Source organism: Crotalus tigris, unplaced genomic scaffold, assembly GCF_016545835.1.
Source record: "Crotalus tigris isolate CLP2741 ecotype Arizona unplaced genomic scaffold, ASM1654583v1 scf7180000024348.693503, whole genome shotgun sequence".
NCBI lineage: Eukaryota > Metazoa > Chordata > Lepidosauria > Squamata > Viperidae > Crotalus > Crotalus tigris.
Window position 1 is genome coordinate 121,146 of NW_024100517.1, and position 26,301 is coordinate 147,446.

Below are 26,301 nucleotides of genomic sequence, written 5' to 3' on the forward strand. Positions count from 1 at the left end.
AGGAGAAATTACCTAACAGTCAGAACAATTAACCAGTGGAACAGCTTGTCTTCAAATGTTGTGGATGTTCCAACACTGGATGTTGTAAAGAAGAGATTGGACAACCATTTGTCTGAAATGCTATAGTGTTTCCTGCCTGAGCAAGGGGTTGGACTAGAAGACCTCCAAGGTCCCTTCCAATTCTGCTATTCTGTCCTGTTCAGAGACGAAATCTGGAGATGGCCTTTAATTGTGCTCTCCAATAAATCAATAAACCCAAGAAATGGTGGGTGGCCCTACAGTAAGTGCCTTTCTCCAAAACCTTTACCAACCCCGCTCATTCCTTGGAGAAAACGGGAGAGGACCATGGAAAAACCCAAGGTGAAGCCATCCATAACTAAAACAAAACAAAACAAAACACACCCCACACCATCTCATTCTTAAAATACCACTCAATTACATCAGAAGCACATCCAGAGCAACGGAGTCCCACAGCTGGGTCCTCAAGACAACAGTGGAGTTTTTTTTTTCAGATGTTGCCTTCATCCAGCATTTGGCTCAGCCCTTCGCAGATCCGCTGCAGGTGGGTCTGGTAAGGCTCGGAAGAGCCGTAGAGGGCCGAGAGGAACTCGAAGTCCGCAAAATGGTTGAAGACGTGGTTGATCCGAGAGTGGGACTTGGCGGTCAAGTGAGTGTTGATGGCTTGGTGGAGCAGGTCCCGGCATTCGTTGAGCATGTTGGCCATGACCCGGCGGTCAAAGGTGAAGTCTATCTGGTAGAAGCTGACGGCGGTCATGGCCAAGGTGTGGACCTTCTTGCGGAAGCGGTCCATCAAGGCCAGCTCTTCCACGCCGAACTGCTTGTTGCGGTACAACAGGCCCAACTTCACGACGATCTTGATCAGGTTCTTGATGACCTTCTGGGCTTCTTTGCGATTGTGAGTGAATTCCTTGGTGACCTGGTACAGCTCGTCCAGGATCTCGCTGCTGGTGTCGTCGATGAAGATGCTGGCCATGTTCTTGGAAGCCATCTTGCTCAGCAGCTTCTTCTGAGCTTGGAGAGCCAGGTTCTTAGTGCTGAAGGGATCCATCTTTCCTGAGAGATGGGAACAAAAAAGCATCCATCATTATCACCATCGTCACCATTACCACCAACCTCATCATCTATTACAGCATAATCCTCTACACAAGTAGGTTGGGATGTCCTCTGAGGAGCATCTCACTCAACTGGAGTGTGACGACCTACAACCTGGAACTAAGGAGAACCTTCCTGACTGTTAGGACAATTAACCAGTGGAACCTCCAAAAGTTGTGAATGCTCCCGTACTGGAGGTTTTTAAGAAGAGACTGGACAGCCGTTTGTTTGAAATGGGATAGGGCTTCCTGCCTGAGCGGGGGGGGGAGAGTTGGACTAGATGACCTCCAAGGTCCCTTCCAACCTATTCTATTCTATTCTATTTTCTATTCTATTCTATTTTCTATTCTATTCTATTTTATTCTAGTCTAGTCTGATTTCTAGTCTAGTCTATTCTATTTATTCTCTATTCTATTCTATTCTAATTTCTATTCTATTCTAATCTAATTTCCATTCCATTCCATTCCAGTCTAGTCTAATGTAGTCTAATTTCTATTCTATTCTATTCTATTCTATTCTATTCTATTCTATTCTATTCTATTCTATTCTATTCTATTCTATTCTATTCTATTTTATTCTATTCTATTCTATTCCAGTCCGTTCCATTCCATTCTATTCTGTAATTCTCTTTTCTTCTCTTTTCTTCTCTTTTCTTTTCTTTTCTTCTCTTCTCTTCCTATTCCCCATAATGGTTAGGCTCCATTATGGTCATATGTCAAGGGTTACATGTAGTCTTTTTTTTCTTCCAGGTTCACCAAGCACAACGGTGGCAAGGTAGCTTTGCTGAGAGAGGGACTGGTCCAAAGTCATCCGATGCTCAAAGTGGATTTGAATTCTCTAGATCCCTGTTTCTCAACCTTGGCCTGTTTAAGATGCTTCAGAGCTGGAAGGGACCTTGGAGGTCTTCTAGTCTAACCTCCTGCTCAAGCAGGGGACCCTATACCATTTCAGACAGGTGGCTGCCGAGTCTCTTCTTAAAAACCTCTAGTGATGGAGCACCTGGTGGCAAGCTGTTCCACTGGTTAATTGTCCTCCCTGTTAGGAAGTTTCTCCTTAGTTCTAGGTTGCTTCTCTCCTTGATTAGTTTCCATCCATTGTTTCTTGTCCTGCTTTCAGGCGCTTTGGAGAATAGCTTGACTCCCTCTTCTTTGGGGCAGCCCCTGAGATATTGGAAGGCTGCTATCGTGTCCCCCCTCGTCCTTCTCTTCATTAAATTTGACATGCCCAATTGTCCTGCCTTCGGGTGCTTTGGAGAATAGCTTGACTCCCTCTTCTTTGGGGCAGCCCCTGAGATATTGGAAGACTGCTATCACGTCCCCCCTCGTCCTTCTTTTCTCTAGAACTAGCCATATCCAAAACCTGCAACCGTTCATGTGTTTTTGTCTCCAAGCCTTTAATCATCTTAGTTGCCCTTTTCTGCACTTTTTCCAAAGTCTCAACATCTTTTTTTTGTAACGTGGGGGCCAAAACTGGATGCCGTATTCCAGGTGTGGCTTTACTAAAGCTTTATAAAGGAGTACTAATACTTGTCATGATTTTGATCCTACGCCTCTGTTGACACAACCCAGGATTGTATTTGCTTCTTTTGGCTGCAACTGCTGCATATTATGCATATACAACATATGCTGGCTGGGGAATTCTGGGAGTTGAAGTCCACCCCTCTTAAACACGCTGAGGTTCAGAAACACTGCTCTAAATAAACTTCAGTTTCTAAATTAGGGAAAGATCTCGTTTTGGAGGCTGCTTACACGAGGAGTCATTTTCTCCCAAAATGGAGATGTTAAGAAAAAAAAAACTCGCCTATTTCCCGCCCCCCCCCCCAGGCTCCCAGGAAGCTGCAAATCAAAAGGAGCAGAAACAAAAATGTAAGATTAGACAGTGAAAAATGGTCAGAAGAGAAGAAGATTCGTTCCAGCCTCGCTGAATTTTCATCCCTCTCTTCTCTCTTTGCTCTGTTTTCTGACATCTGCCCAGAGGGTTAAGTCTACGAAAAGTGGCAAGGTACCGCAAACCGCATTTTATTCTTTCCAGGTGTCAAATTTGATTCAGAGGCAGAAAGAAAGGGAGGGAGGGAGAGGGAGAGAGACAGAATTCTGATGAAATTTTGTTGGCAGCCTCATATTGCAAATTCCTCTCTTTCTGGAGATGAATCACAACTTGTCTCCTGCCATCAGCTTATCTTGCTTCCCCCCCCCCGCCCACCCCTCAACTAAAGCATTCTTATAAAAATGACATTTTAAGACCAGCAGATCTGCTGTTCCATTCTAGGAAACCGGTAATAGCAATTAAGAGGAATTAAGAATAATTAACAACAAATGTACGCAAAGCCAGAATTGAGAAGGGAGCAACAGACAGCAAACGTCGTCTAGGCCAGGGGGTAGGCAACCTTGGCTCTTTTAGGACTCGTGGACTTCCACTCCCAGAATTCCTGAGCCAGCCATGCTGAGGGGAACGGGAGAGGTTTCCAAGCTGAGCCATGCTGGAATTCTGGGAGTTGAAGTCCACGAGTCATGACGGGGCCATAGTTCCCCATGCTGGCTGAGGAATTCTGGGAGTTGAAGTCCACGAGTCATGAAGGGGCCATAGTTCCCCCATGCTGGCTCAGGAATTCTGGGAGTTGAAGTCCACGAGTCATGACGAGGCCATAGTTCCCCATGCTGGCTGAGGAATTCTGGGAGTTGAAGTCCACGAGTCATGAGGGGGCCATAGTTCCCCCATGCTGGCTCAGGAATTCTGGGAGTTGAAGTCCACGAGTCATGAGGGGGCCATAGTTCCCCCATGCTGGCTCAGGAATTCTGGGAGTTGAAGTCCACGAGTCATGACGAGGCCATAGTTCCCCCATGCTGGCTGAGGAATTCTGGGAGTTGAAGTCCACGAGTCATGAGGGGGCCATAGTTCCCCCATGCTGGCTCAGGAATTCTGGGAGTTGAAGTCCACGAGTCATGAGGGGGCCATAGTTCCCCCATGCTGGCTCAGGAATTCTGGGAGTTGAAGTCCATCAGTCATAAAAGAGCCAAGGTTGCCTACCCCTGATCTAGGTCTGTCTGTCTGTCTGTCTGTCTGTCTGTCTGTCTGTCTGTCTGTCTGTCTATCTATCTATCTATCTATCTATCTATCTATCATCTAGACCAGGGGTAGGCAACCTTGGCTCTTTTATGACTGGTGGATTTCAACTCCCAGAATTGCTGAGCCAGCATGGGGGAACTATGGCCCCCTCATGACTCATGGACTTCAACTCCCATAATTCCTGAGCCAGCATGGTTCAGCTTGGAAACCTCTCCCTTTCCCCTCAGCGTGGCTGAGCCAAGGTTGCCTACCCCTGGTCTACTCTAGGCCAAGAAGCTGAAGAAACAACAGGGGATCATCCCAATGTTAGCTGCTGTAAGAAGATTGCGCACAGAGGGATTACGAACAACGGCACGACGAAGTAGCAACAATGGTGCGTTGGAAGATCCACAAGAAATAACATTTGCCTGCATGCAGGAACCAGCAGGACCATCAAACAGAGAAAATGATAGCAAATGAAGACGCTCTAAAGCTCTGGGACTTTAGAATTCAAATAGACAGGTGTCTGCCACATAACACCCCAGACTTAAAAAAAAATGTCAATAAGAAAGACAAAAAAAGTCCAGATAGCTTAGTGTTGTAGGAAGCCCCACCCCAGAATAAAATATTCTTTATTCTTAATATTAAAAAGAGGCTGAAGGATAATAATGATGATGATGATGATGATGAGAGCATTATAAAAATAACAAAAACAAAGGCAGAATATAAGGAAAAACAGCTGGGTGACATGGGCATGGCTTAAGATGGGAACCATCAAGAAAGAAACGAAAGAGAGAGAGAGAGAGAGAAAGAAAGAAAGAAAGAAAGAAAGAAAGAAAGAAAGAAAGAAAGAAAGAAAGAAAGAAAGAAAGAAAAAAGAAGGCTTAATACTGGCTGCTCAAGAACAAGCACTACAAACTAATCCCATGAAAGCGAAGATACAAAAATCCACTGACAATCCAAATTGCCAACTTTGCAATGACAAAGTGAAAACTGTTTCACATCTAACCTCTGAGTGCAGCAAAATCGCGCAAACTGACAACAAAGCTAGACATGACCGAGTTGCTAAATTAATCCACTGGGCATTGTGTAAAAAATACGACTTGCCTGTGTCCGAAAAGTCGTGGGAACACAGGGTGGAAAAAGTGGTTGAGAATGAGAGGGTGAAGATCTGGTGGGACTTTCGAATCCAGACAGATTGCCATTTAGAACACAACGTGCCAGATATCGCAGTTGTAGAGAACAGAAGCGTGCAGCTGATTGATATCGCCATACCGGGAGATGACAGAGTCGAAGAAAAAGAACTGGAAAAAACGACGAAATATCGTGACCTGGCCATCGAAACTGCGCGCTTGTGGGTGAAACGTGTAACAGTGATACCCATTGTCATCGGGGCACTGGGAACTATGTCCAAAAACTTTGCCAAACACATCAAGAAACTGCAGCTTCCTACAATAACTCCAGCAATGTTACAAAAAACTGCACTACACGGAACATCTTACATTTTAAGGAGGTACCTGGTTGACACCTAGGATGCTGGTAGCAACCCGTGACAACCATCAGCGCCAGCCAATTTGAATGTTCAGCTGACTGAAGTTCATGTATAATAATAATAATAATAATAATAGACGATACCTGTAATACCATCAAACATCCACATCTGCCTATCCCAGGTCCTTGGTAAGGACTCGATAGGTAGACAAAATGCCAAATCCAGTCTGAACATCTGGCTGATTGTGTGATGATCAATAATAATAATAATAATAATAATAATAATAATGACAAGCACCTGCAACGTAACACCCCAGACTTAACAATTGTCGATAAGAAAGACAAAAAAGTCTGGATAGTGGACGTGGCAGTGCCTGGAGACAGCAGAATAGACGAGAAAGAACTGGAGAAGATAACAAAATACAAAGACCTACAAATAGAAATAGAAAGATTGTGGCAAAAGCAAGCAAGGATAGTACCAATAGTAATAGGCTCCTTGGGTGCAATCCCAAAACAACTGGAGCACCACTTGAACACCATTGGCATTGACAAATTCGCTATTATTCAGTTTGGTGAATAATGGTGGCCTTACTAGGAACTGCTTCCATCCTGCGACGATATATGTAATACCATCAAACATCCACATCTGCCTATCCCAGGTCCTGGGTAAGGACTCGATAGGTAGAGAAAATGCCAAAGGTGGCCTTACTAGGAACTGCTTCCATCCTGCGACGATATATGTAATACCATCAAACATCCACATCTGCCTATCCCAGGTCCTGGGTAAGGACTCGATAGGTAGAGAAAATGCCAAATCCAGTCTGAACATCTGGATTTTGTCATCCATTCCGAAAGACTGGGCCACACTATTCATCCACAAAGAATAACTAGAAATCCTAAATAAACAACACAACAGGCAAGGCCAAACTGACACGATTAGCTCAGAGGAACAAAACACCTAAGTCTAGGATTTGCATTTCCCCTCTTGCCTGTAAAGCCAGCCGTGACCCCTACATGACGCCATAAGAATCTGGCAACAGCCATTAAAATATTAAAGGACACAATCTTACACAGGAACAGGCATCTCAATGGCCAAGCTCCACAGAACGTATAAAAACCCACCTACTCTCAACTCCACTTTGTCAGCCATCCCAGAACTGCATGCTGTTGTCGGTCCTGATCGTCAATAAACAGAGACCTTCTTTCCAAAGCACCCAGCCTCCATTTTATTTTGCAGTGTCTTTCTCCCGGCTTGGAACTGCACCTGATTTTTCTTCCCATAGTGTCATTCGCAGATTTGATGAGTTCCCCCTTCTACTTCCTCTTCTAGATCATTTATGAAGATACTGAAGAGTACTGGGCCTAACAACAGGGTGACAAGGTAGCAACAATGGAGCAGTAGGAGATCTGCAGGAAAAGCCATTAGCCTGTAAACAAGAACTGGTGGGATTATCAAACAGAGAAAAAAGAAGCTAAATTGTTCTGGGATTTTAGAATTCATACAGACGGGCACCTGCTGCATAGCACCCCAGACTTAACAACTGTCGATCAGAAAGACAAAAAAGTCTGGATAGTGGACAGGACAGTACCTGGAGACGGCAGAAGAGAAAGAAATGGAGAAGATCACAAAATACAAAAACCCGCAACTAGAAATAGAACGACTGTGGCAAAGGCAAGCAAGGGTAGTACCAATAGTCATAGGCGCCTTGGGTGCAATCCCAAAACATCTGGAGCACCAGTACAACCATCGGCATTGACAAATCCACCATCGGTCAATTGCGAAAGACAGCTTGACTCGAAACAGCTTACATCCTGCAACAAAACTTTAATATTATTCAACAACATCTGCCTCTGCCAAGTCCTTAGGAAGATGGGTAAAAATGTCAAATCCAGTCTAAACATCTGGCTGACTCTACCAGCAATCAAAATAAATAAAAAGCATCTTTCTTTCTGACAAGGCTCCATCTGTAACCCATTAATAAAAAAGTGTGTGTGTGTGTGTGTGTGTGTGTGTGTGTGTGTGTGTGTGTAGTGTGGATTGAGCAAACCGTCGTAAATATGAGTCAGTTGCCAACCACCCTAATTTTGATGCCATGATGTTGGGGGAATGCTGTGTGGGAAAACGTCCATAAGTCATTTTTTTCCCCAATGCGGTTGTAACTTTGTACAATCACTAAATGAACGGTTACTTCTAAGCCGAGGACTGCCTGTATCATAACTGGCAGACATTCCTGGCTTGTCATCAACTGCCTTTTTCTGTGTCCTAGTTGTGAAGCCTATTAAAGAATTGACAGCTGTTTGTGGCCGCCATCTTGACTTTTTTTCACCTCCCAAGGATATCTTCTAGACTAGAGCATCTGAACTCTTAATATCACTTTACAAGGCCTTGGTAAGGCCACACTTGGAATATGGCATCCAGTTTTGGTCACCACGGTGTAAAAAAAGATGTTAAGACTCTAGAAAGAGTGCAGAGAAGAACAACAAAGATGATCAGGGGACTGGAGGCTAAAACATATAAGGAACGGTTGTGGGAACTGGGTGTGTCTAGTCTAAAGAAGACAAGGATTATGGGTGACATGGTAGCAGTCTTCCAATATGTGGATGCTGAAGCAGAGAAGAGGGGGTCCACCTATTCTCCAAAGCACCTGAGGGAAGGATAAGAAACAACGGAGAGATGATAATTAAAAACAGACCCAACCTAGAGCTAAGTAGGAATTTCCTGATAGTGAGAACAATTAACCAGTGGAACAGCCTGCCTCCAGAAGTTGTGTATGCTCCAACACGGGATGTTTTAAAGAAAAGATTGGACAACCATTTGTCTGAAATGACATAGGATTTTCTCCCTAAGCAGGGGGTTGGACTAGAAGACCTCCAAGGTCCCTTCCAACTCTGTTATTCTATTCTATTCTATTCTATTCTATTCTATTCTATTCTATTCTATTCTATTCTATTCCACATATTCTATTCTATTCTATTCCATTCCATATATTCTATTCTATTCTATTCTATTCTATTCTATTCTATTCTATTCTATTCCATTCCACATATTCTATTCTATTCTATTCTATTCTGTTCTATTCTATTCTATTCTATTCTATTCTATTCTATTCTATTCTATTCTATTCTATTTCATTCCACATATTCTATTCTATTCTATTCTATTCTATTCTATTCTATTTCATTCCACATATTCTATTCTATTCTATTCTATTCTATTCTATTCTATTCTATTCTATTCTATTCTATTCTATTCTTCTATTCTATTTCATTCCACATATTCTATTCTATTCTATTCTATTCTATTCTATTCTATTCTATTCTATTCTATTCCATTCCATTCCAATCCAATTATCAGGGGTCCCCAACCCCTTCAAAACCACGTCGCCCCCTCCAGTCCGTGGAAAAGCCTCTCTCCACAGAACCGGTCCCTGGTGCCCAAAAGGTTGGGGGGAGGCTGTTCTAGAGGCAGCTGACTGCCAGCTGATTGAGATGCTGGAGCTCCAGTGGGAAAGCTCGCGGATGGCGTTGCCAGGAGAAGCCGACCTCTGTTTTTAATTCCGGAGGGATGCGCAATGTGGTCAGTCCGCGTGCCGTGAAATGAAAACCGTGGTCTGATGAGCTCAGCCAGCTGAGCAAGGATCAAACCAAGCTGTGGGGTTCCTCCACCGGCAATCAGCTCGACTCCGTTCGGAATCCATTTGGTAATTACATACTTAAGAAAGCAAGCAAACAAGCCCAATTCCTGGCCCTCGGGTTTTGCTCGGATCTGAACCACCCCAATAATTACAGCGGTCTTGGTCAACCTACAATTTGGATGGATTCAGATTCAGCTGGGTATCTGCCCTGCTTCCTGCCAAAGCATTAGCACAGCACAGAATATCAAGAGTTGGAAGGGACCTTGGAGGTCATCTAGTCCAGCCCCCTGCTCAGGCAGGAAACTCTATACCACTTCAAACAAATGGCTGTCCAGTCTCTTCTTAAAAACTTCCAGTGTTGGAGCATTCACCGCTTCTGGAGGCAGGTTGTTCCAATGGTTAATTGTTCTCACTGTCAGGAAGTTTCTCCTTAGTTCTAGGTTGCTTCTCTCCTTGATTAGTTTCCATCCGTTGCTTCTTGTCCTGCCTTCAGGCACTTTGGAGGATAGCTTGACTCCCTCTTTTTTGGGGCAGCCCCTCAAATACTGGAAGACTACTCTCAGAATAACAGAATGCCGGAGTTGGAAGGGACCTTGGAGGTCTTCTAGTCCAGCCCCCTGTTCAGGCAGGAAACCCTATACCATTTCGGACAAATGGCTGTCCAGTCTCTTCTTAAAAACTTCCAGTGTTGGAGCATTCACAACTTCTGGAGGCAGGTGGTTCCACTGGTTAATTGTTCTCACTGTCAGGAAGTTTCTCCTTAGTTCCAGGTTGCTTTTCTCTTTGATTAGTTCCCATCCGTTGCTTCTTGTCCTGCCTTCAGGCGCTTTGGAGAACAGGTTGACCCCCTGTTCTTTGTGGCAGCTCCTCAAAACATGGAAGACTGCTGTCAGAATAACAGAATGCTGGAGTTGGAAGGGACCTTGGAGGTCTTCTAGCCCAGCCCCTTACTCAAGCAGGAGACTCTATACCATTTCAGACAGATGGCTGTCTGATTTCTTCTTTAAAAACTCCAGCATTGGAACACCCACAACATCTATAGACAACATGGAACAGAGTATAGAGTAGAGTAGAGTAGAGTAGAGTAGAGTAGAGTAGAGTAGAGTAGACTAGACTAGACTAGACTAGACTAGAATTTAATTATGTTCAATTTGTAACAATGAAAATACATCCTGCATATCAGATATTTACATTATGATTCATAACAGTAGCAAAATTACAGTTATGAAGTAGCAACAAAAATAATTTTATGGTTGGGGGTCACCACAACATGAGCAACTGTATTAAAGGGTCACGGCATTAGGAAGGTTGAGAACCACTGGTCTAGTGGCAAGCCATTCCATTGGTTAATTGTTCTCACTGTCAGGAACTTTCTCCTTAGTTCCAGGTTGCTTCTCTCCTTGATTAGTTTCCATCGGTTGCTTCTTGTCCTGCCTTCAGGCACTTTGGAGAATTATTACAGAATAATAAAGTTGGAAGGGGCCTTGGAGGTCATCTAGTCCAACCCCCTGCTCAGGCAGGAAAGCCTACACCATTTCAGACAAATGGCTGTCCAGTCTCTTCTTAAAAACTTCCAGTGTTGGAGCATTCACCGCTTCTGGAGGCAGGTTGTTCCACTGGTTAATTGTTCTCACTGTCAGGAAGTTTCTCCTTAGTTCTAGGTTGCTTCTCTCCTTGACTAGTTTCCATCCGTTGCTTCACCTGCCTTCAGGTGCTTTGAGAACAGGTTGTTCCCCCCTCTTCTTAGTGGCAGCCCCTCAAATGCAGGTACTTCTTAGCAATGACTCGTAAATCAGGGCAGTTTCTCTTCCGTCTCTCCCATCTCTTCACCTTCCCTTCCCTAATTAACCCTCTTGACTTTTGCACATGGATAGCTTTTGCCAAGTTTTTGCAAAACAATCACACGCTCCTCTCCCTGGGAGAAACGTAAACCCTGCGACCGAATGAATTTTTCATGGAGGCACAAGAAGAAAAAAATCTCTTAATAATTTACAGGCCAGCCTGGGGGATGAAGGAGAGAACTCAAAGCAGTCAGAACGCCATTTCTAGGGCTGTGTTTTTCAACCTCAAACCCCTGAAAGATGGGTGTGCTGCAGCGGCCAAAAAAGCCAACACAGTGCTAGGCTGCATTAACAGAGGGATAGAATCAAGATCACATGAAGTGTTAATACCACTTTACAATGCCCTTGTAAGGCCACACTTGGAATCCGGCATCCAGTTTTGGTCACCACGATGTAAAAAAGGTGTTGAGACTCTAGAAAGAGTGCAGAGAAGAGCAACAAAGATGATCAGGGGACTGGAGGCTAAAACATATAAGGAACGGTTGCTGGAATTGGGTCTGTCTAGTTTAATGAAGAGAAGGAGCAGGGCTAATAGGATAGCATCTTAAAAATATGTATGGGGTTTTCAGAAAGAAGAGGGAGTCAAGCTATTCTCCAAAACACCTGAAGGCAGGACAAGAAGCAACGGATGGAAACTCATCAAGGAGAGAAGCAACCTGGAACTAAGGAGAAACTTCCTGACAGTTAGAACAATTAACCAGTGGAACAACCTGCCTCCAGAAGTTGTGAATGCTCCAACATTGGAAATTTTTAAGAAGAGACTGGACAGCCACTTGTCTGAAATGGTATAGGCTTTCCTGCCTGAGCAGGGGGTTGGACTAGATGACCTCCAAGGTCCCTTCCAACCCCATTATTATTATTATCATCATCATTATCCTCATCATCAGGTACTTCTTTTCCAGTGCCACTTTAACTGCAACCTCTCCCAGCCAGCAGGGCCAAGGTGAGGGTTATGGGAATTGCAGTCTGAAACATGTGGAAGATGCCTGCACTCGGCTTGTGGGCTGCTCAAAAGAGAATGCAGGTCTAATCCAGCTGGGCTCTTCTTTTTCTTATGAAATTTTACGGAGAAGAGAGGGGTGTCTGGCTCTCCCTCTTGACGATAAAAAAGCCTCCACAACCAGGAGCAGTCTACCTCTAGGAGAGCAAAGGGGAAGATTGGCTTCAAGGCCTCCTCATCTAAGGCTCTGATCACTGTCCGAAGCAGGAGCTACTGGTTCGTTTGACTGTTCAGCTTGGATCCAGAAAGAAAATAGCAATATTTGTTTGTTTGTTCGTTCGTTTGTTCATTCATTCATTCACTCATCCCTCTATTCATTCATTACAACCCTTTTGCATTTATTTAATCCAGGGGTAGGCAACCTTGGCTCTTTTATAACTCGTGGACTTCAGCTCCCAGAATTCCTGAGCCAGCATGGTTCAGCTTGGAAACCTCTGCCTTTCCCCTCAGCTCAGGAATTCTGAGAGTTGAAGTCCACGAGTCATAAAAGAGCCAAGGTTGCCGATCCCTGATTTAGGTGTATCTATCGTCTGTCTGTCTGTCTGTCTGTCTGTCTGTCTATCTATCTATCTATCTATCTACCTACCTACCTACCTACCTACCTACCTACCTACCTACCTACCTACCTACCTACCTACCTATCTTCTAGGCCAGGGATAGGCAACCTTGGCTCTTTTATGACTGGTGGACTTCAACTCCCAGAATTCCTGAGCCAGCCATGCTGAGGGGAAAGGGAGAGGTTTCCAAGCTGAGCCATGCTGGCTCAGGAATTCTGGGAGTTGAAGTCCACAAGTCATGAAGGGGCCATAGTTTCCCCCATGCTGGCTCAGGAATTCTGGGAGTTGAAGTCCACGAGTCATGAAGGTGCCAAAGTTTCCCTCATGCTGGCTCAGGAATTCTGGGAGTTTAAGTCCACGAGTCATAAAAGAGCCAAGGTTGCCTATCCCTGATTTAGGTGTATCTATCGTCTGTCTGTCTGTCTGTCTGTCTATCTGTCTATCTATCTATCTATCTATCTATCTATCTATCTATCTATCTATCTATCTATCTATCTATCTATCTATCTATCTTCTAGGCCAGGGATAGGCAACCTTAGCTCTTTTATGACTGGTGGACTTCAACTCCCAGAATTCCTGAACCAGCATGGCTCAGCTTGGAAACCTCTCCCTTTCCCCTCAGCATGGCTGGCTCAGGAATTCTGGGAGTTGAAGTCCACCAGTCATAAAAGAGCCAAGGTTGCCCACGCCTGATTTAATCAATACATTCTATAGGTAAGTCCTTGACTTAAAACGACCCACAATTAAACCCAATGTTTCTGTAGCTAAGCCAGACCTTTGTTAAGTGAGTTTTGTCCCACTCTACGACCTTTCTCGCCACCGTTAAGTGAATCGCTGCAGCGGATAACCAGTGAGTAACTTGGTTGTTAAACCGAATCTGGCTTCACACACCCCCCCCTTGACTTTGCTCATCAGAAGGTTCGCAAAAGGAGATCACATGACCCTGGGACGCTGCAACCGTCCTAAGTACATGCCAGCGGCCTCTGAATTTTGATCACGTGAACGCCCCCCGGGGAGGCTGCAACGGTCACAAGGGCAAAAAACGGCCCTGAGTCGCTTTTTTTCATGGCCGAACAGTCACTAAAGGAATGGTCGTAAGCCAGGGACGACCTCTGCCGATGCCTCCGCCTTTACTAAGCTGTAATTATCCTTCAGCTGTTGTTTCCTTGTTTGTTTGTTTTATATCACTCATCATCTTCTAATTGTGATTCTGGCTGGCACGCCTCAGATGATGGGATCGCCCTAAAGCTGGGCGTAAATAACTTTTTGATCCTTCTCCACCCTTTGGAGGGTGGAGGTGCCGAATTGTGACCAGTCACAACTTCTCCAAGGCAGGATTCTTACTTACTAGAAATTATCCGGGGGGGACTGCAGCCAAGAAATTAAAAGACGCTTGCTCCTGGGGAGGAAAGCTATGGCAAATCTAGACAGCATGCTAAAAAGCAGAGACATCACCCTGCCAACAGAAGTACGTATGGTCAAGGTCGTGGTTTCCCCAGTTGCAATATATGGCTGTGAAAGTTGGACCATAAGAAAGGCTGAGCGCCAAAGAATGGAGGCCTTTGAACTCTGGTGCTGGAGAAGACTCCTGCGAGTCCCCTGGACTGCAAGGCGTTCAAACCGGTCAGTCCTAGAAGAGATCAACCCTGACTGCTCTTTAGAAGGCCAGATCCTGAAGTTGAAACTCAAATACTTTGGCCACCTAATGAGAAGGAAGGACTCACTAGAGAAGAGCCTGATGCTGGGAAAGATGGAGGGCAAGAGAAGAAGGGGACGACAGAGAACGAGGTGGCTGGATGGAGTCACTGAAGGCATGAGCTTAAATGGACTCCAGAAAATGGTAGAGGACAGGAAGGCCTGGAGGAACGTTGTCCATGGGGTCGCGAGGGGTTGGACACGACTTCACAACTAACAACAAGAACAAAATCCTGAGAAGGGGGAGGAAATTCAGCCCTCCCCAGTCTAGTAAAACCACTCTCGGGATGGAGGGAGTCCTCGCCTTACGACCTCAACTGAGCCCCCAAATTTCTGGAGGCTGAGCTGAACCAACGTTTCCCCAGCGGAGCCATCCCTGAAGGAGGCAACCGTGCCGTGGGAACCAAAGGAAAACCTTCCATTGGATCCACCTCCCACTACGTGATCCTCGGCTTATGACCACAACGGAGCCCCAAAAATGTCTGTTGCTAAGCGAGGCACTTGTTAAGTGAATTTGGCCCCATTTTTACGACCTATCTTACCACCATCGTTAGGTGAATCGCTGCAGGGGTAAAGTTAGTCACCCGGTTGTTAAGTGATTCGGGCATCCCCCCGTGGACTTTGCTTGTCGGACACGGTGTGTCTGAGCATACACAGTCTTATTGCGCGAGATAAAACACATCAGCGGAGCCTTCCGTTTTATACAGAGGCTCTTAAAGAGACACAGACCCAGCTGGCTCTTAAAGGGACACAGACCCTGCTGACTCATTCCCATCATTTCTTCTTACATTACATAAGTGGGTTAACTGTTAAATCATTACCTTGACACGGTCTGATCACGTGAGAATGGGGAATGCAACGGCTGTGTGAAAAATAAGTCACTTTTTTAGCATCCTTCTGACTTTGAACGGTCACTAAATGGACCGCTGTAAGTCGAGGACTATCTGTATTCAATGTTTGTGTACAGGGATGCATAATTAGTCCCTGCGCATCCCTTGTTGTGTCTAATCCGTGTGGCTTTCCAAGCCGCCCATTGCAGCGAATCCCACCCTCAACCTGCGGAGACCCTAACAGGATTTCACATTTCAGGCAAGTCCTCGACTTAACAACCCCCCGCTGAGCCCCAAATTTCCGTCACTAAGCAAGACAGCGAAGTGAGTTCCTCGACTTTCGTGACTTCGGATTGCCGCGCTGATCCAAAGAGAGATTTCCAGGAAAATCATAGATATACTGGGTTACAACCACGACCGACCCCAAAATTTCCATGGCTAAGCCAGACAATGGTTCAGGGAGCTCTGCCTCGTTTTACGAGCTTTCCTGCCAGTGTTGTTAAATGAATCGCTGCAGTTATTAAGCTAGTAATCCGGTGGTTAAAGTAATCGGGCTTCCGCCTTGATTTTGCTCACCAGGAAGATCGCCAAAGGGGGAACCACCTGACCCCCCCCCCGGGATTCCATGACCGTCATAAATAGGAGTCGGTTGCCAAGCGTCTGTATTTGGATCAGTGACCACAGGGATGCTGCAACGGTCGTATTTCTGAAAAACGGTCGTAAGTCCCTTTTTCCAGGGCCGCCGTTAACTTCAGACGGTCACCAAACGGTGATAAGTTGCCTCGCTTTACGACCTCGTGTGTCACGGCCCCCAACGGCCATGCGATCAAAATAGGGGTTGTTTTTTGACATGAGAAATATAAAAATGCTGGGGTGGTTATAGAAAAGAAATGTTTTCTCTGTTTTTTTTTTCTTTTCTATTTTTTAAGATAATAATAATAATAATAATAAACTGCTCTGGGACTTCAGAATTCAAACAGACAAGCACCTGCAACATAACACCCCAGACTTAACAATTGTCGATAAGAAAGACAAAAAAGTCTGGATAGTGGATGTGGCAGTGCCTGGAGATAGCAGAATAGAAGAGAAAGAACTGGAGAAGATAACAAAATACAAAGACCTACAAATAGAAATAGAAAGACTATGGCAAAAGCAAGCAAGGGTAGTACCAATAGTCATAGGCTCCTTGGGTGCAATCCCAAAACAACTGGAGCACCACTTGAACACCATTGGCATTGACAAATTCGCTAGTAGTCAATTGCAAAAGGCAGCCTTATTAGGAACTGCTTCCATCCTGCGACGATATCTGTAATACCATCAAACATCCACATCTGCCTATCCCAGGTCCTGGGTAAGGACTCGATAGGTAGACAAAATGCCAAATCCAGTCTGAACATCTGGCTGACTGTGCGATGATCGATAATAATAATAATAATAACCCCCAGTGAGGCACTACCTTGACGTGGTTGTGGGGCTTGTGTACTCTGAGGAAGATGAGAGCTATGCCAGAGGTTCAACCATACTGGACAGGTCTCATCAGAGGAGTCAGACAAAGAGTGTCTCTCCCATAAAAAATATGGTGAGACGTAAATTTCAGAATGCCATACCGGCTCGGACGTCGCCCGGGTTAACAAGGTCCGCACTAGATATTGGAGTTCCTGGATATCTGGTGAAAAATGGGTTACAGGACTCAGGACTGTTGGCTGAGCAACCAGGGCCAGCAGCTGCAGAACTACTGGAAGAAAAGGTGTTTACCCGTCGCAGATACACAGTGATGGAAAACAAAGAAATAATGATCTGTTACTACAGATCAAGTCCAACAAGAAGAGGATATCTAAAACGAATGCACCAGTTCTGGAAAGAACAACATCCAGAATCAGAAATAACAGAACAGAGACTAGCAGATCAACGCCGATTTATAACACGAAATAAAGTATTCACAGAAACAGAATTGGACGAACTGCAAAGGTTTACCCAGGGCAAAGAAATCAAAGCCTTACCAGAAGTAATTCAGAATGTAGAGGCAAACCAGGGGGAGTTGGCAGTGAAGGAATCCAGCAGAGATATACAACTGTTCTCATTTGGAAACCAGGCACCTCTTCCTCAGGAAGAACAAAACCCTCTAACTAAAGAAATAAAAGAATTGAAACAAAGAATAACTGAGCATCTAGAACAGCACAAAAACAACAGAATAAGGCTACCTGTATTGAAGCTTGTTCCAAAGAAACAGCTAGCACAAGCATTAAAAGATGCAAATACTGCAATATCAAGTATAAGCACCAATTCATTGCAAAAAACAAACCAACTAATGTACAGCACAGCTGCAGTTATAACAGAATACCTGGGATGCAAAATCAACAAAGAAGAAAAACAAACAAACAGTGCACCAGAAAAATGGAAGGTTAGACTAGAAAATAAGATCAGCAAGTTAAGATCACATGCAAGCAAGCTAGAACAGATGAAAGAAAAGAAGCTGAAGAACAAGAAGACCAAAGAATACCTAATCAAGAAATACCACTTAGAAACAAGGAAGATCAAGGAAGCACTGGAAATAATAAAGCAACAAATAACAGCTATAGCCAGGAAAATCAGTAGATATGAAGCTCGAATTGCAAACTATAGGCAGAACCTCCAATTTCAATCCAATCAGAAACGTTTCTACCAATCCATCAATGGAGAAACTGCAAGGAATCAGTCAGTACCTGACAAGGAAGAAACAGTGCAGTTCTGGAAGCAGATATGGGATAACCCAAAGAAATACAACAAGGATGCGGCTTGGTTAAAAGAGGTGGATGCAAATAAAACAGAAGTTGAAATGAAAGAACTAGTAATAACAACAAAAATGGTAGAAAAAAGAGCAAAGAAAATCAAAAATTGGTCAGCACCAGGTGAAGATGAACTGCATGGGTTTTGGTTGAAACATCTAACTGTTATACACCCACTCATTGCCAAACAGTTCAACAATATACTACAAGGAGGAGAAATTGAAAAGTGGCTAACAACTGGGAAAACCTACCTAATAATGAAAAATCCAGCAAAAGGGGCAACACCAGGTAACTACAGGCCAATTACCTGCTTACCAACAACTTTCAAATTACTAACTGGTGTAGTAGCTGATGCAGTGCAACAGCATCTAGTTGAAAACAATCTTTTCCACCTGAGCAGAAAGGAAACCGCCCCAATAGCAGAGGAACAAAAGATCAACTCCTAATAGACAAAATGATCTTGGAAAACTGCAAGAGAAGGAAGACCAACCTGAATGTGGCATGGATTGACTACAAAAAGGCATTTGACTCTCTGCCACATGATTGGATAATAAAGTGCCTAGAAATAACAGGAGTCAGTAGAAACATCAGAAAATTTGTGCAAAGATCGATGGCACAATGGAAGACACAGTTGCAGATCAATGGTGAGAGGCTGGGAGAGGTTAATATCAAGAGAGGAATATTTCAAGGAGATTCATTATCACCATTACTATTTGTTATTGCACTGTTTCCTCTGTCAACAATACTGAATAACTCAGGACATGGCTATCAAACATCAAAAACATCTGCCAGACTATCCCACCTCCTTTATATGGATGATCTGAAGCTGTATGGAAAAACATCATCTGAAATAGAATCGCTGCTCAACACTGTCCGTATATATAGCCAAGATATTGTAATGGAGTTTGGCTTGGACAAATGTGCCACACTTACTATCAAACAAGGAAAAATAATGAAAACTGAAGGAATCAAGATGCCCCACGAAAATAACATTAAGAGTCTGGATGAGGAAGAGTACTACAAATACTTGGGTATCCTTCAAGCTGACAACATCAAGCACACTGAAGTCAAGAAAAAGATTAGAGGTGAATACATCAAGAGAGTGAAGAAGATCTTAAAATCCAAACTCAATGGAGGAAATACCATAAAGGCAATCAACACCTGGGCAATCCCAGTCATTAGGTACACAGCTGGAATAGTGGACTGGACTCAAGCAGAACTAAAAGCAATGGATAGGCAGACCAGAAAAATAATGACAATGAATCATGCCCTTCATCCACGCAGTGACATTGATAGACTTTATCTACCAAGGCAAATAGGTGGGCGTGGAATGCTACAAGTACATCAGATGGTTGAAGAAGAAAAAATGGCTTTGGAAGAATATCTGAAGAACAATGATGAAGATGCACTGAAATTAGTATATCAGGAAGGCTTACTAACTACTGGAGAGACCAAACTGGCCTACAAGAAAGACCAAATGAAGAACAGAATAGAGGCATGGGAAGACAAAGCACTACATGGCCAATACATGAAAAAAATAGCTGGGAAAGCAGATAACAATAAAACCTGGCAATGGCTAAGAGCAGGAAAATTGAAGAAAGAGACCGAGGGACTAATTCTGGCTGCACAAGACCAAGCCTTAAGGACAAATGCATACAAAGTCAAAATTGAGAAGACAGCAACAGACAGTAAGTGCCGCCTATGCAAAGAAGCTGAAGAAACAGTGGACCACTTGGTAAGCTGTTGCAAGAAGATTGCACAGACTGATTACAAGCAGCGGCATGACAAAGTAGCAACAATGGTGCATTGGAAGATCTGCAAAAAATATCATTTGCCTGTAAGCAAAAACTGGTGGGATCATAAAATAGAGAAAGTCATAGAAAATGATAAAATTAAACTGCTCTGGGACTTCAGAATTCAAACAGACAAGCACCTGCAACATAACACCCCAGACTTAACAATTGTCGATAAGAAAGACAAAAAAGTCTGGATAGTGGACGTGGCAGTGCCTGGAGACAGCAGAATAGAAGAGAAAGAACTGGAGAAGATAACAAAATACAAAGACCTACAAATAGAAATAGAAAGACTGTGGCAAAAGCAAGCAAGGGTAGTACCAATAGTATAGGCTCCTTGGGTGCAATCCCAAAACAACTGGAGCACCACTTGAACACCATTGGCATTGACAAATTCGCTATTAGTCAATTGCAAAAGGCGGCCTTACTAGGAACTGCTTCCATCCTGCGACGATATCTGTAATACCATCAAACATCCACATCTGCCTATCCCAGGTCCTGGGTAAGGACTCGATAGGTAGACAAAATGCCAAATCCATTCTGAACATCTGGCTGACTGTGCGATGATCCATAATAATTATTATTTTTAAGGAAGTACCTGGTTGACATCTAGGATGCTGGTAGCAACCTGTGTCAACCATCAGCGCCAGTCAATTTGAATGTTCAGTTGACCGAGGTTCATGTATAATAATAATAATAATAAAGTTGGAAGGGACCTTTGAGGTCATCTAGTCCAACCCCCTGCTCAGGCAGGAAACCCTATGCCATTTCAGACAAATGGCTATCCAGTCTCTTCTTAAAAAGTCCAGTCTCTTCTTTAAAAAAATGAGAAATGTAAAAGTGTTGGCATGGCTTGTATGAAAAACAAAGACTTAAATCCTTAAGTGTTTACTAATTTGGAGAAAATCTTAATCAGTAAAGAATGCTTTTGAATATTGTGGGGAAAACAAATTTAAATAGGAATTCTGTAAACATGATCTAGGATGAGGCAGTCAAGATGATCAATTAGAAAAGAAGCTTTGTGTTGATTATGTTTGTTTATTTTATTTTTTATCCTGTAATCAGCTCTGGGAAGTAGGGGGGGAAGGGGTGGGGTGGGGTTTATATTGTAATAAATTTATAAAACTTTTAAATAATAAAAAAAGAAAAGAAGCTTTATGTTGAAAGTGTTGGCATGGCTTGTATGAAAAACAAAGACTTAAATCCTTAAGCGTAACTAATTTCGAGAAAATCTTAACCAAGTAAGAATGCTTTTGAATATTGTGGGGAAAACATTTAAATAGGAATTCTGTAAACAGGATCTAGGATGAGGCAGTAAGATGATCAATTAAAAAAGAAACTTTATATTGATGTGGTTATTTGCAGAAACATGAGAAAAATGTCTACATTTCATTGTCATTTATTCAAACAATAAGAACCGTGTTAATTGAAGGTTGGCAAAAGAGAATATTATTGGAAGGAGAGAAAATGAAGCAAAGCTATTATACGGACTATAGTATTATAGCAATTAATTGTTATGGATCGTTTTTTAAATACCAACCCAGACAACAACACGCGATTTATCAAATATTAAGGCGATGATGTTAAAAATCAATAAAACATATTTAAAAAATCCAAAACAAAACAGGGATTGCTTGGCAGCTGGTTTCCCTTTGCTATGCTGGGGTCCTAGCTGGCTCCCAACAAACCAAATCGGTGGGGCAAAAAAACCCGCAAGGAAACTTCCCAAGCCATGGCAACAGGACGTCTCGTTTAACGACGAATGCAATTGCGGTCATTAAGTCGAGGACAACCCTAATGGCTTCGGCGCTGCCTGATTCAAGGATTCGGAAAGCGAAAGAACGCACAGCCATGTAAATATTTGGCAAAGTGTGATGTTTCTAGGTTGTGGGTATGTTCGGATCAGCCGATCGGCTTTCCAGGCCGAGCGAGAATCCGAAAGAACGCACAATCGGGTGGGTTGCCGTGTAAATATTTGGTAAAAGTTTGATGTTTCTCTGCTTGTGGGACGTCGGATCAGCCGTGCGAGAATGCATATCCAACGGGCGTCTACTTTTGATCCGTGACCCTCTCCGTTCCAAGAGTTGCAGGCAACCCAGTGCGTGTTTTAACAAGTTTTGTTCCTGCTGTGGTTTTGATTGTTTTGCTGACTTGCTTTCCTCTCCTTTTTTCCGGTCAGAGAGAGAGAGAGAGAAAAATAAAAAATCAGCGTCTCTTCCTGACATTCCTCGCAAAGCAGATTTTGGAACCGCCTGGTTTCCCATGGGAAAGATGAAACTACAGTTCCCATCTCTTGCTGGGGATGAAGGGTCTGGGGGTCAGTGTATTTGGAGATTGGGGGAAAGAGGGAGCCTGGGGAAAGGAGAGCAGAGCCCCCCCCCCAGAAATCAATCAGGACTCATCAAACGATGCACAGTCCATGACTTAAAAGTAGTAGTAATAGTAGTAGTAATAACAATAACAATAACAATAATAATAATAATATGAAGAAGAAGGAGAAGGAGAAGGAGAAGGAGAAGGAGAAGGAGAAGGAGAAGAAGAAGAAGAAGAAGAAGAAGAAGAAGAAGAAGAAGAAGAAGAAGAAGAAGAAGAAGAAGAAGAAGAAGAAGTAGTTGGAAGGGATCTTGGAGGTCATCTAATCCAACCCCCTGCTCAGGCAGGAAACCCTATACCATTTCGGACAAATGGCTGTCCAGTCTCTTCTTAAAAACTTCCAGTGTTGGAGCATTCACTGCTTCTGGAGGCAGGTAGTTCCACTGGTTAATTGTTCTCACTGTCAGGATGTTTCTCCTTAGTTCTACGTTGCTTCTCTCCTTGATTTAGTTTAGTGACAGTTTGAGGTTACGACGACGCTGAAAAAAATTTACTCAGGACCCATTTTCACACTTTCAACCGTTGGAGCGGTCAGGTGATCAAAATTCTTGACATTTGGCAACTGACTCATATTTATGACCGTCGTGATATCCTGGGGGTCACGTGATCACCTTTTGCGGCCTTCCGACAAGCCAAGTCAAGGGGGCAAGCCGGGTTCACTTAACAACGGCGCCATTAATCGAACAACTGCCACGATTCGCTTAACAGCCAGGGAAAGGAAGGTTGTTAAACGAGGCATAAATTCACCAAACAAACGTCTCACTTTAACAACAGAAACTTTGGACTCAATTTAGGTCCTAAGTCAAAGAACTACCCATACCTTTAAATGTCGGTTGTCAAGTGCCCGGATTTTGATCACTTGGGGATTCTGCGACGGTCATAAGCACAAGGACAGTCGTAAGTCATTTTTTTTCGGTGCTGTTGTAACTTCAAACGGTCACTAAATGAACTGTTTATAAGTCAAGGACACCCTGCAGTGTGCAATCAATAAAGATTGGTGTCTTGTGCAAAAAAAAAAAAAAATATATCCCTCTTAGTGAGGAACATTAAATAGCATGAGCTGGGAGGGACCTTGGAGGTCATCTAGTCCAACCCCTTGCTCAGGCAGGAGACCCTATACCAGGGGTAGGCAACCTTGGCTCTTTTATGACTCGTGGACTTCAACTCCCAGAATTCCTGAGCCAGCATGGGGGAAACTATGGCCCCCTTCATGACTTGCGGACTTCAACTCCCAGAATTCCTGAGCCAGCACGGCTCAGCTTGGAAACCTCTCCCTTTCCCCTCAGCGTGGCTGGCTCAGGAATTCTGGGAGTTGAAGTCCACCAGTCATAAAAGAGCCAAGGTTGCCTACCCCTGGCCTAGGGGATTCTGGGAGTTGAAGTCCCAGATCAGGGATAGGCAACCGTGGCTCTTTTATGACTCATGGACTTCAAATCCCAGAATTCCTGAGCCAGCATGGCTCAGCTTGGAAACCTCTCCCTTTCCCCTCAGCATGGCTGGCTCAGGAATTCTGGGAGTTGAAGTCCATGAGTCATGAAGGGGCCAAGGTTGCCCACCCCTGCCCTATACCATTCGAGACAAATGGTAATAATAATAATGATGATGATGATGATGATGATGATGTTGAAAGGGACCTTGGAGGTCATCTAGTCTAACCCCCTGTTCAAGCAGGAGACCCGGCCTATACCATTTCAGACCAGTGGCTGTCCAGTCTCTTTTTAAAAACCTTCAAAAATCAGGAAGTGATCCTCTATTTCTGCACATGTTCAGAGTTATTCTTTTTAACAGATACTCTTCCTTTAATACAGAGTGCAAAAGGCTGGCTGGGGTTTTTTTTTTTCCAGAGGTAATTGATGATGATCAATTACAGTTTTTATGCTCCCAGATTCTCCCTCAATCTTATTATTTCTTACAAGGTCGTTTGAGTTTTTGGCGACGAAAAAGGCTGAAAGAAAAGATCTGTAAGTCCTCGACTTACAACAGTTCATGTAGTGACCGTTCAAAGTTACAACGGGGCTGAAAAAAGTGACCTGTGACCGATTTTCACCCTTAACGACCGCTGCATATAACGACCGTGGTCATGTATGACTTACATTCGGATGCTTGAGAAAGCGACCCACATTTATGACGGTTTGCGCTGCCCCGCCGTCATGCGATCCCCTTTTGCGACCTTCTGACAAGCCCGATTCACTTAACAACCGTTTGACTCACTTAACAGATGCAAGGGCAAGAAAGGTCATAAAGTGGGGCTAAAACTCACTTCCCCAATGTCTCACTTAACAATGTAAATTTTGGGCTCAGTTGTGGCCATAAGTCGGAGACTAGGCAGTGTTGCTATGATTTGTCCGAAATGGTATAGGGTTTCCTACCTGAGCAGGGGGTTGGACTAGATCAGTGATTCTTCACCTGGGTGATATTGCCCCCCAGGGGGCGATTTCGTTTTTCAGGGGGGCGATGGAGCAAAAAGGGGCGACGTGGGGGCGAAGGAATGAAAAGGGGGCGATGTGGGGGCGATGGAGCGAGAAGTTTTGGGGACACTTTTGAGACTTTTTCATACAGTGAATGGCTGTACATCTGTCGTACAAAAACATCAGATTGCTTGCTATTAGTGGATTGAATTGTGTTTTCAAATGTTCCTCCAGCTAGCTTCAGTACAGAACGCCGTACATATGTCAAGACGCATCGCTTATCTTCACGCGCGTTGCCGTTTGTTCTTATGCCCTTTTTATATTTCTTTTTGCGTCTTAAATTTCACTTGTAATTCAGTCATTAAAGATTACTGTTCTCCTTTTCAGGCATTTCACTTTCTTGCAATTGAATTTTGTTTTCAAAGTGGTCATTACATTTAAGTGTCTTGAATAAATCAGATAATAATGAAATATACGTATCACAAAGTTTGGGAATAAAGTGACGGGTGGCACGAAAATTTTTCACACAGTTGAGATATGGAAAAAGATTGGAAATAAATTATTTGCATCAATATGTCCTGATGACAATTTTAAAGAAAATAAAACAAGTGTTTGCATAAATTGAAGAATTATTTCCTATGTTGTGATTGAGAGGTTATGTTGGGGGAGGGGGACGATGACAACTTCCTCATTGGCTCAAGGGGGCAATTCGTTCAAAAAGGTTAAGAACCTCTGGACTAGATGACCTCCAAGGTCCCTTCCAACTTTATTATTATTATTATTATTGTTGTTATTATTATTATTATTATTTTCCTGGAAATCTCTCTTTGGATCAGGCCAGCAAGCAGAAGCCACAAAAGGGGGGATCAGCACCCCGTTAAAATGAAGTCAAGTTTGGGGTTTGGCTTTGGTTCACCCCCCCCAGAAGCGATCCAGCCTGCTTTCCTTTCCTTCCCTTCCACCCTTCCTTACCTGTTTCTTCGCATTCAGACGAGCTGATGTCTTTCGCGGTTCCTCCTTCCTCGTCGCTCCGGATCTTGCGAACCCTTGGCGAAACCCGTGCAAAGAATCTAGGATCCTCTTGGTCAGTCTTTGCTTGCTTTTGCCCAAGATGGGTCTAACCCTGGGGTGGATCCAATGGATCCTTTGCTTTTCTCTTCCTTCTCCTCCCTCCCTTCCTTCTTTCTTTTCTTTCTTTCTTGCCTTCTGTTCTTTCCGTGGTTCCCGCGCGGCTGGCCGGTCCCGCGGACGGAAACCCCACACCGCTGCTGCTTCGGTCCAAAGTTGAAACCTGATGCTCTCGCAACGCTCTTGTGTGTGTGTATGTGTGTGCGCGCACACACAAACAGACAGACAGACAGACAGACAGACACACACACACACACACACACGCCCACGGGGCAAGACACCCGCAACAGCCCGATTCAAACTCAAGGCGAAGTTGAGCTGGAGGGCGGGGTGGGTGGGGGAGGAAAGACGTGAGTGGCAGGTCGAGGCGGCCAACCGCTGGGGAAGGCTGCCTATGAACCGACCAATGGGGGGTGGGGCTTCCGAAGTGGGAGGGCTTTAACGAGGGGGGGGGAGAGAAAGAAGAAGAGAAAGTTGCCCCTTGGAACGGTTTCTGGTCTGTCTTAGCCCCCCCCATTGTCCTCCCCCCAGGTTTCGCCCCCCACCCACTATCCAGCAGACCAGGTTGCCCCCCTCCCCGCTTCTCACTCACTATCCAGCAGACCAGCCTGTCCCCCACCCACGTTT

At 44.1% G+C, this 26,301-nt stretch overlaps 1 protein-coding gene across 1 annotated transcript; it reads right to left on the reverse strand.

The window, feature by feature from the left end:
- Nucleotides 1–399: 399 nt before the first annotated feature.
- On the reverse strand, nt 400–25,987 carry TNFAIP8L1 (TNF alpha induced protein 8 like 1). Its single transcript, XM_039326982.1, has 2 exons — nt 25,519–25,987; nt 400–1,074 (listed from the first exon to the last, which is right to left on the reverse strand). The coding sequence occupies exon 2, from the start codon at nt 1,067–1,069 to the stop codon at nt 509–511; it is 561 nt and encodes a 186-aa protein (XP_039182916.1). The 5' UTR covers nt 1,070–1,074; nt 25,519–25,987; the 3' UTR covers nt 400–508.
- Nucleotides 25,988–26,301: the final 314 nt, after the last annotated feature.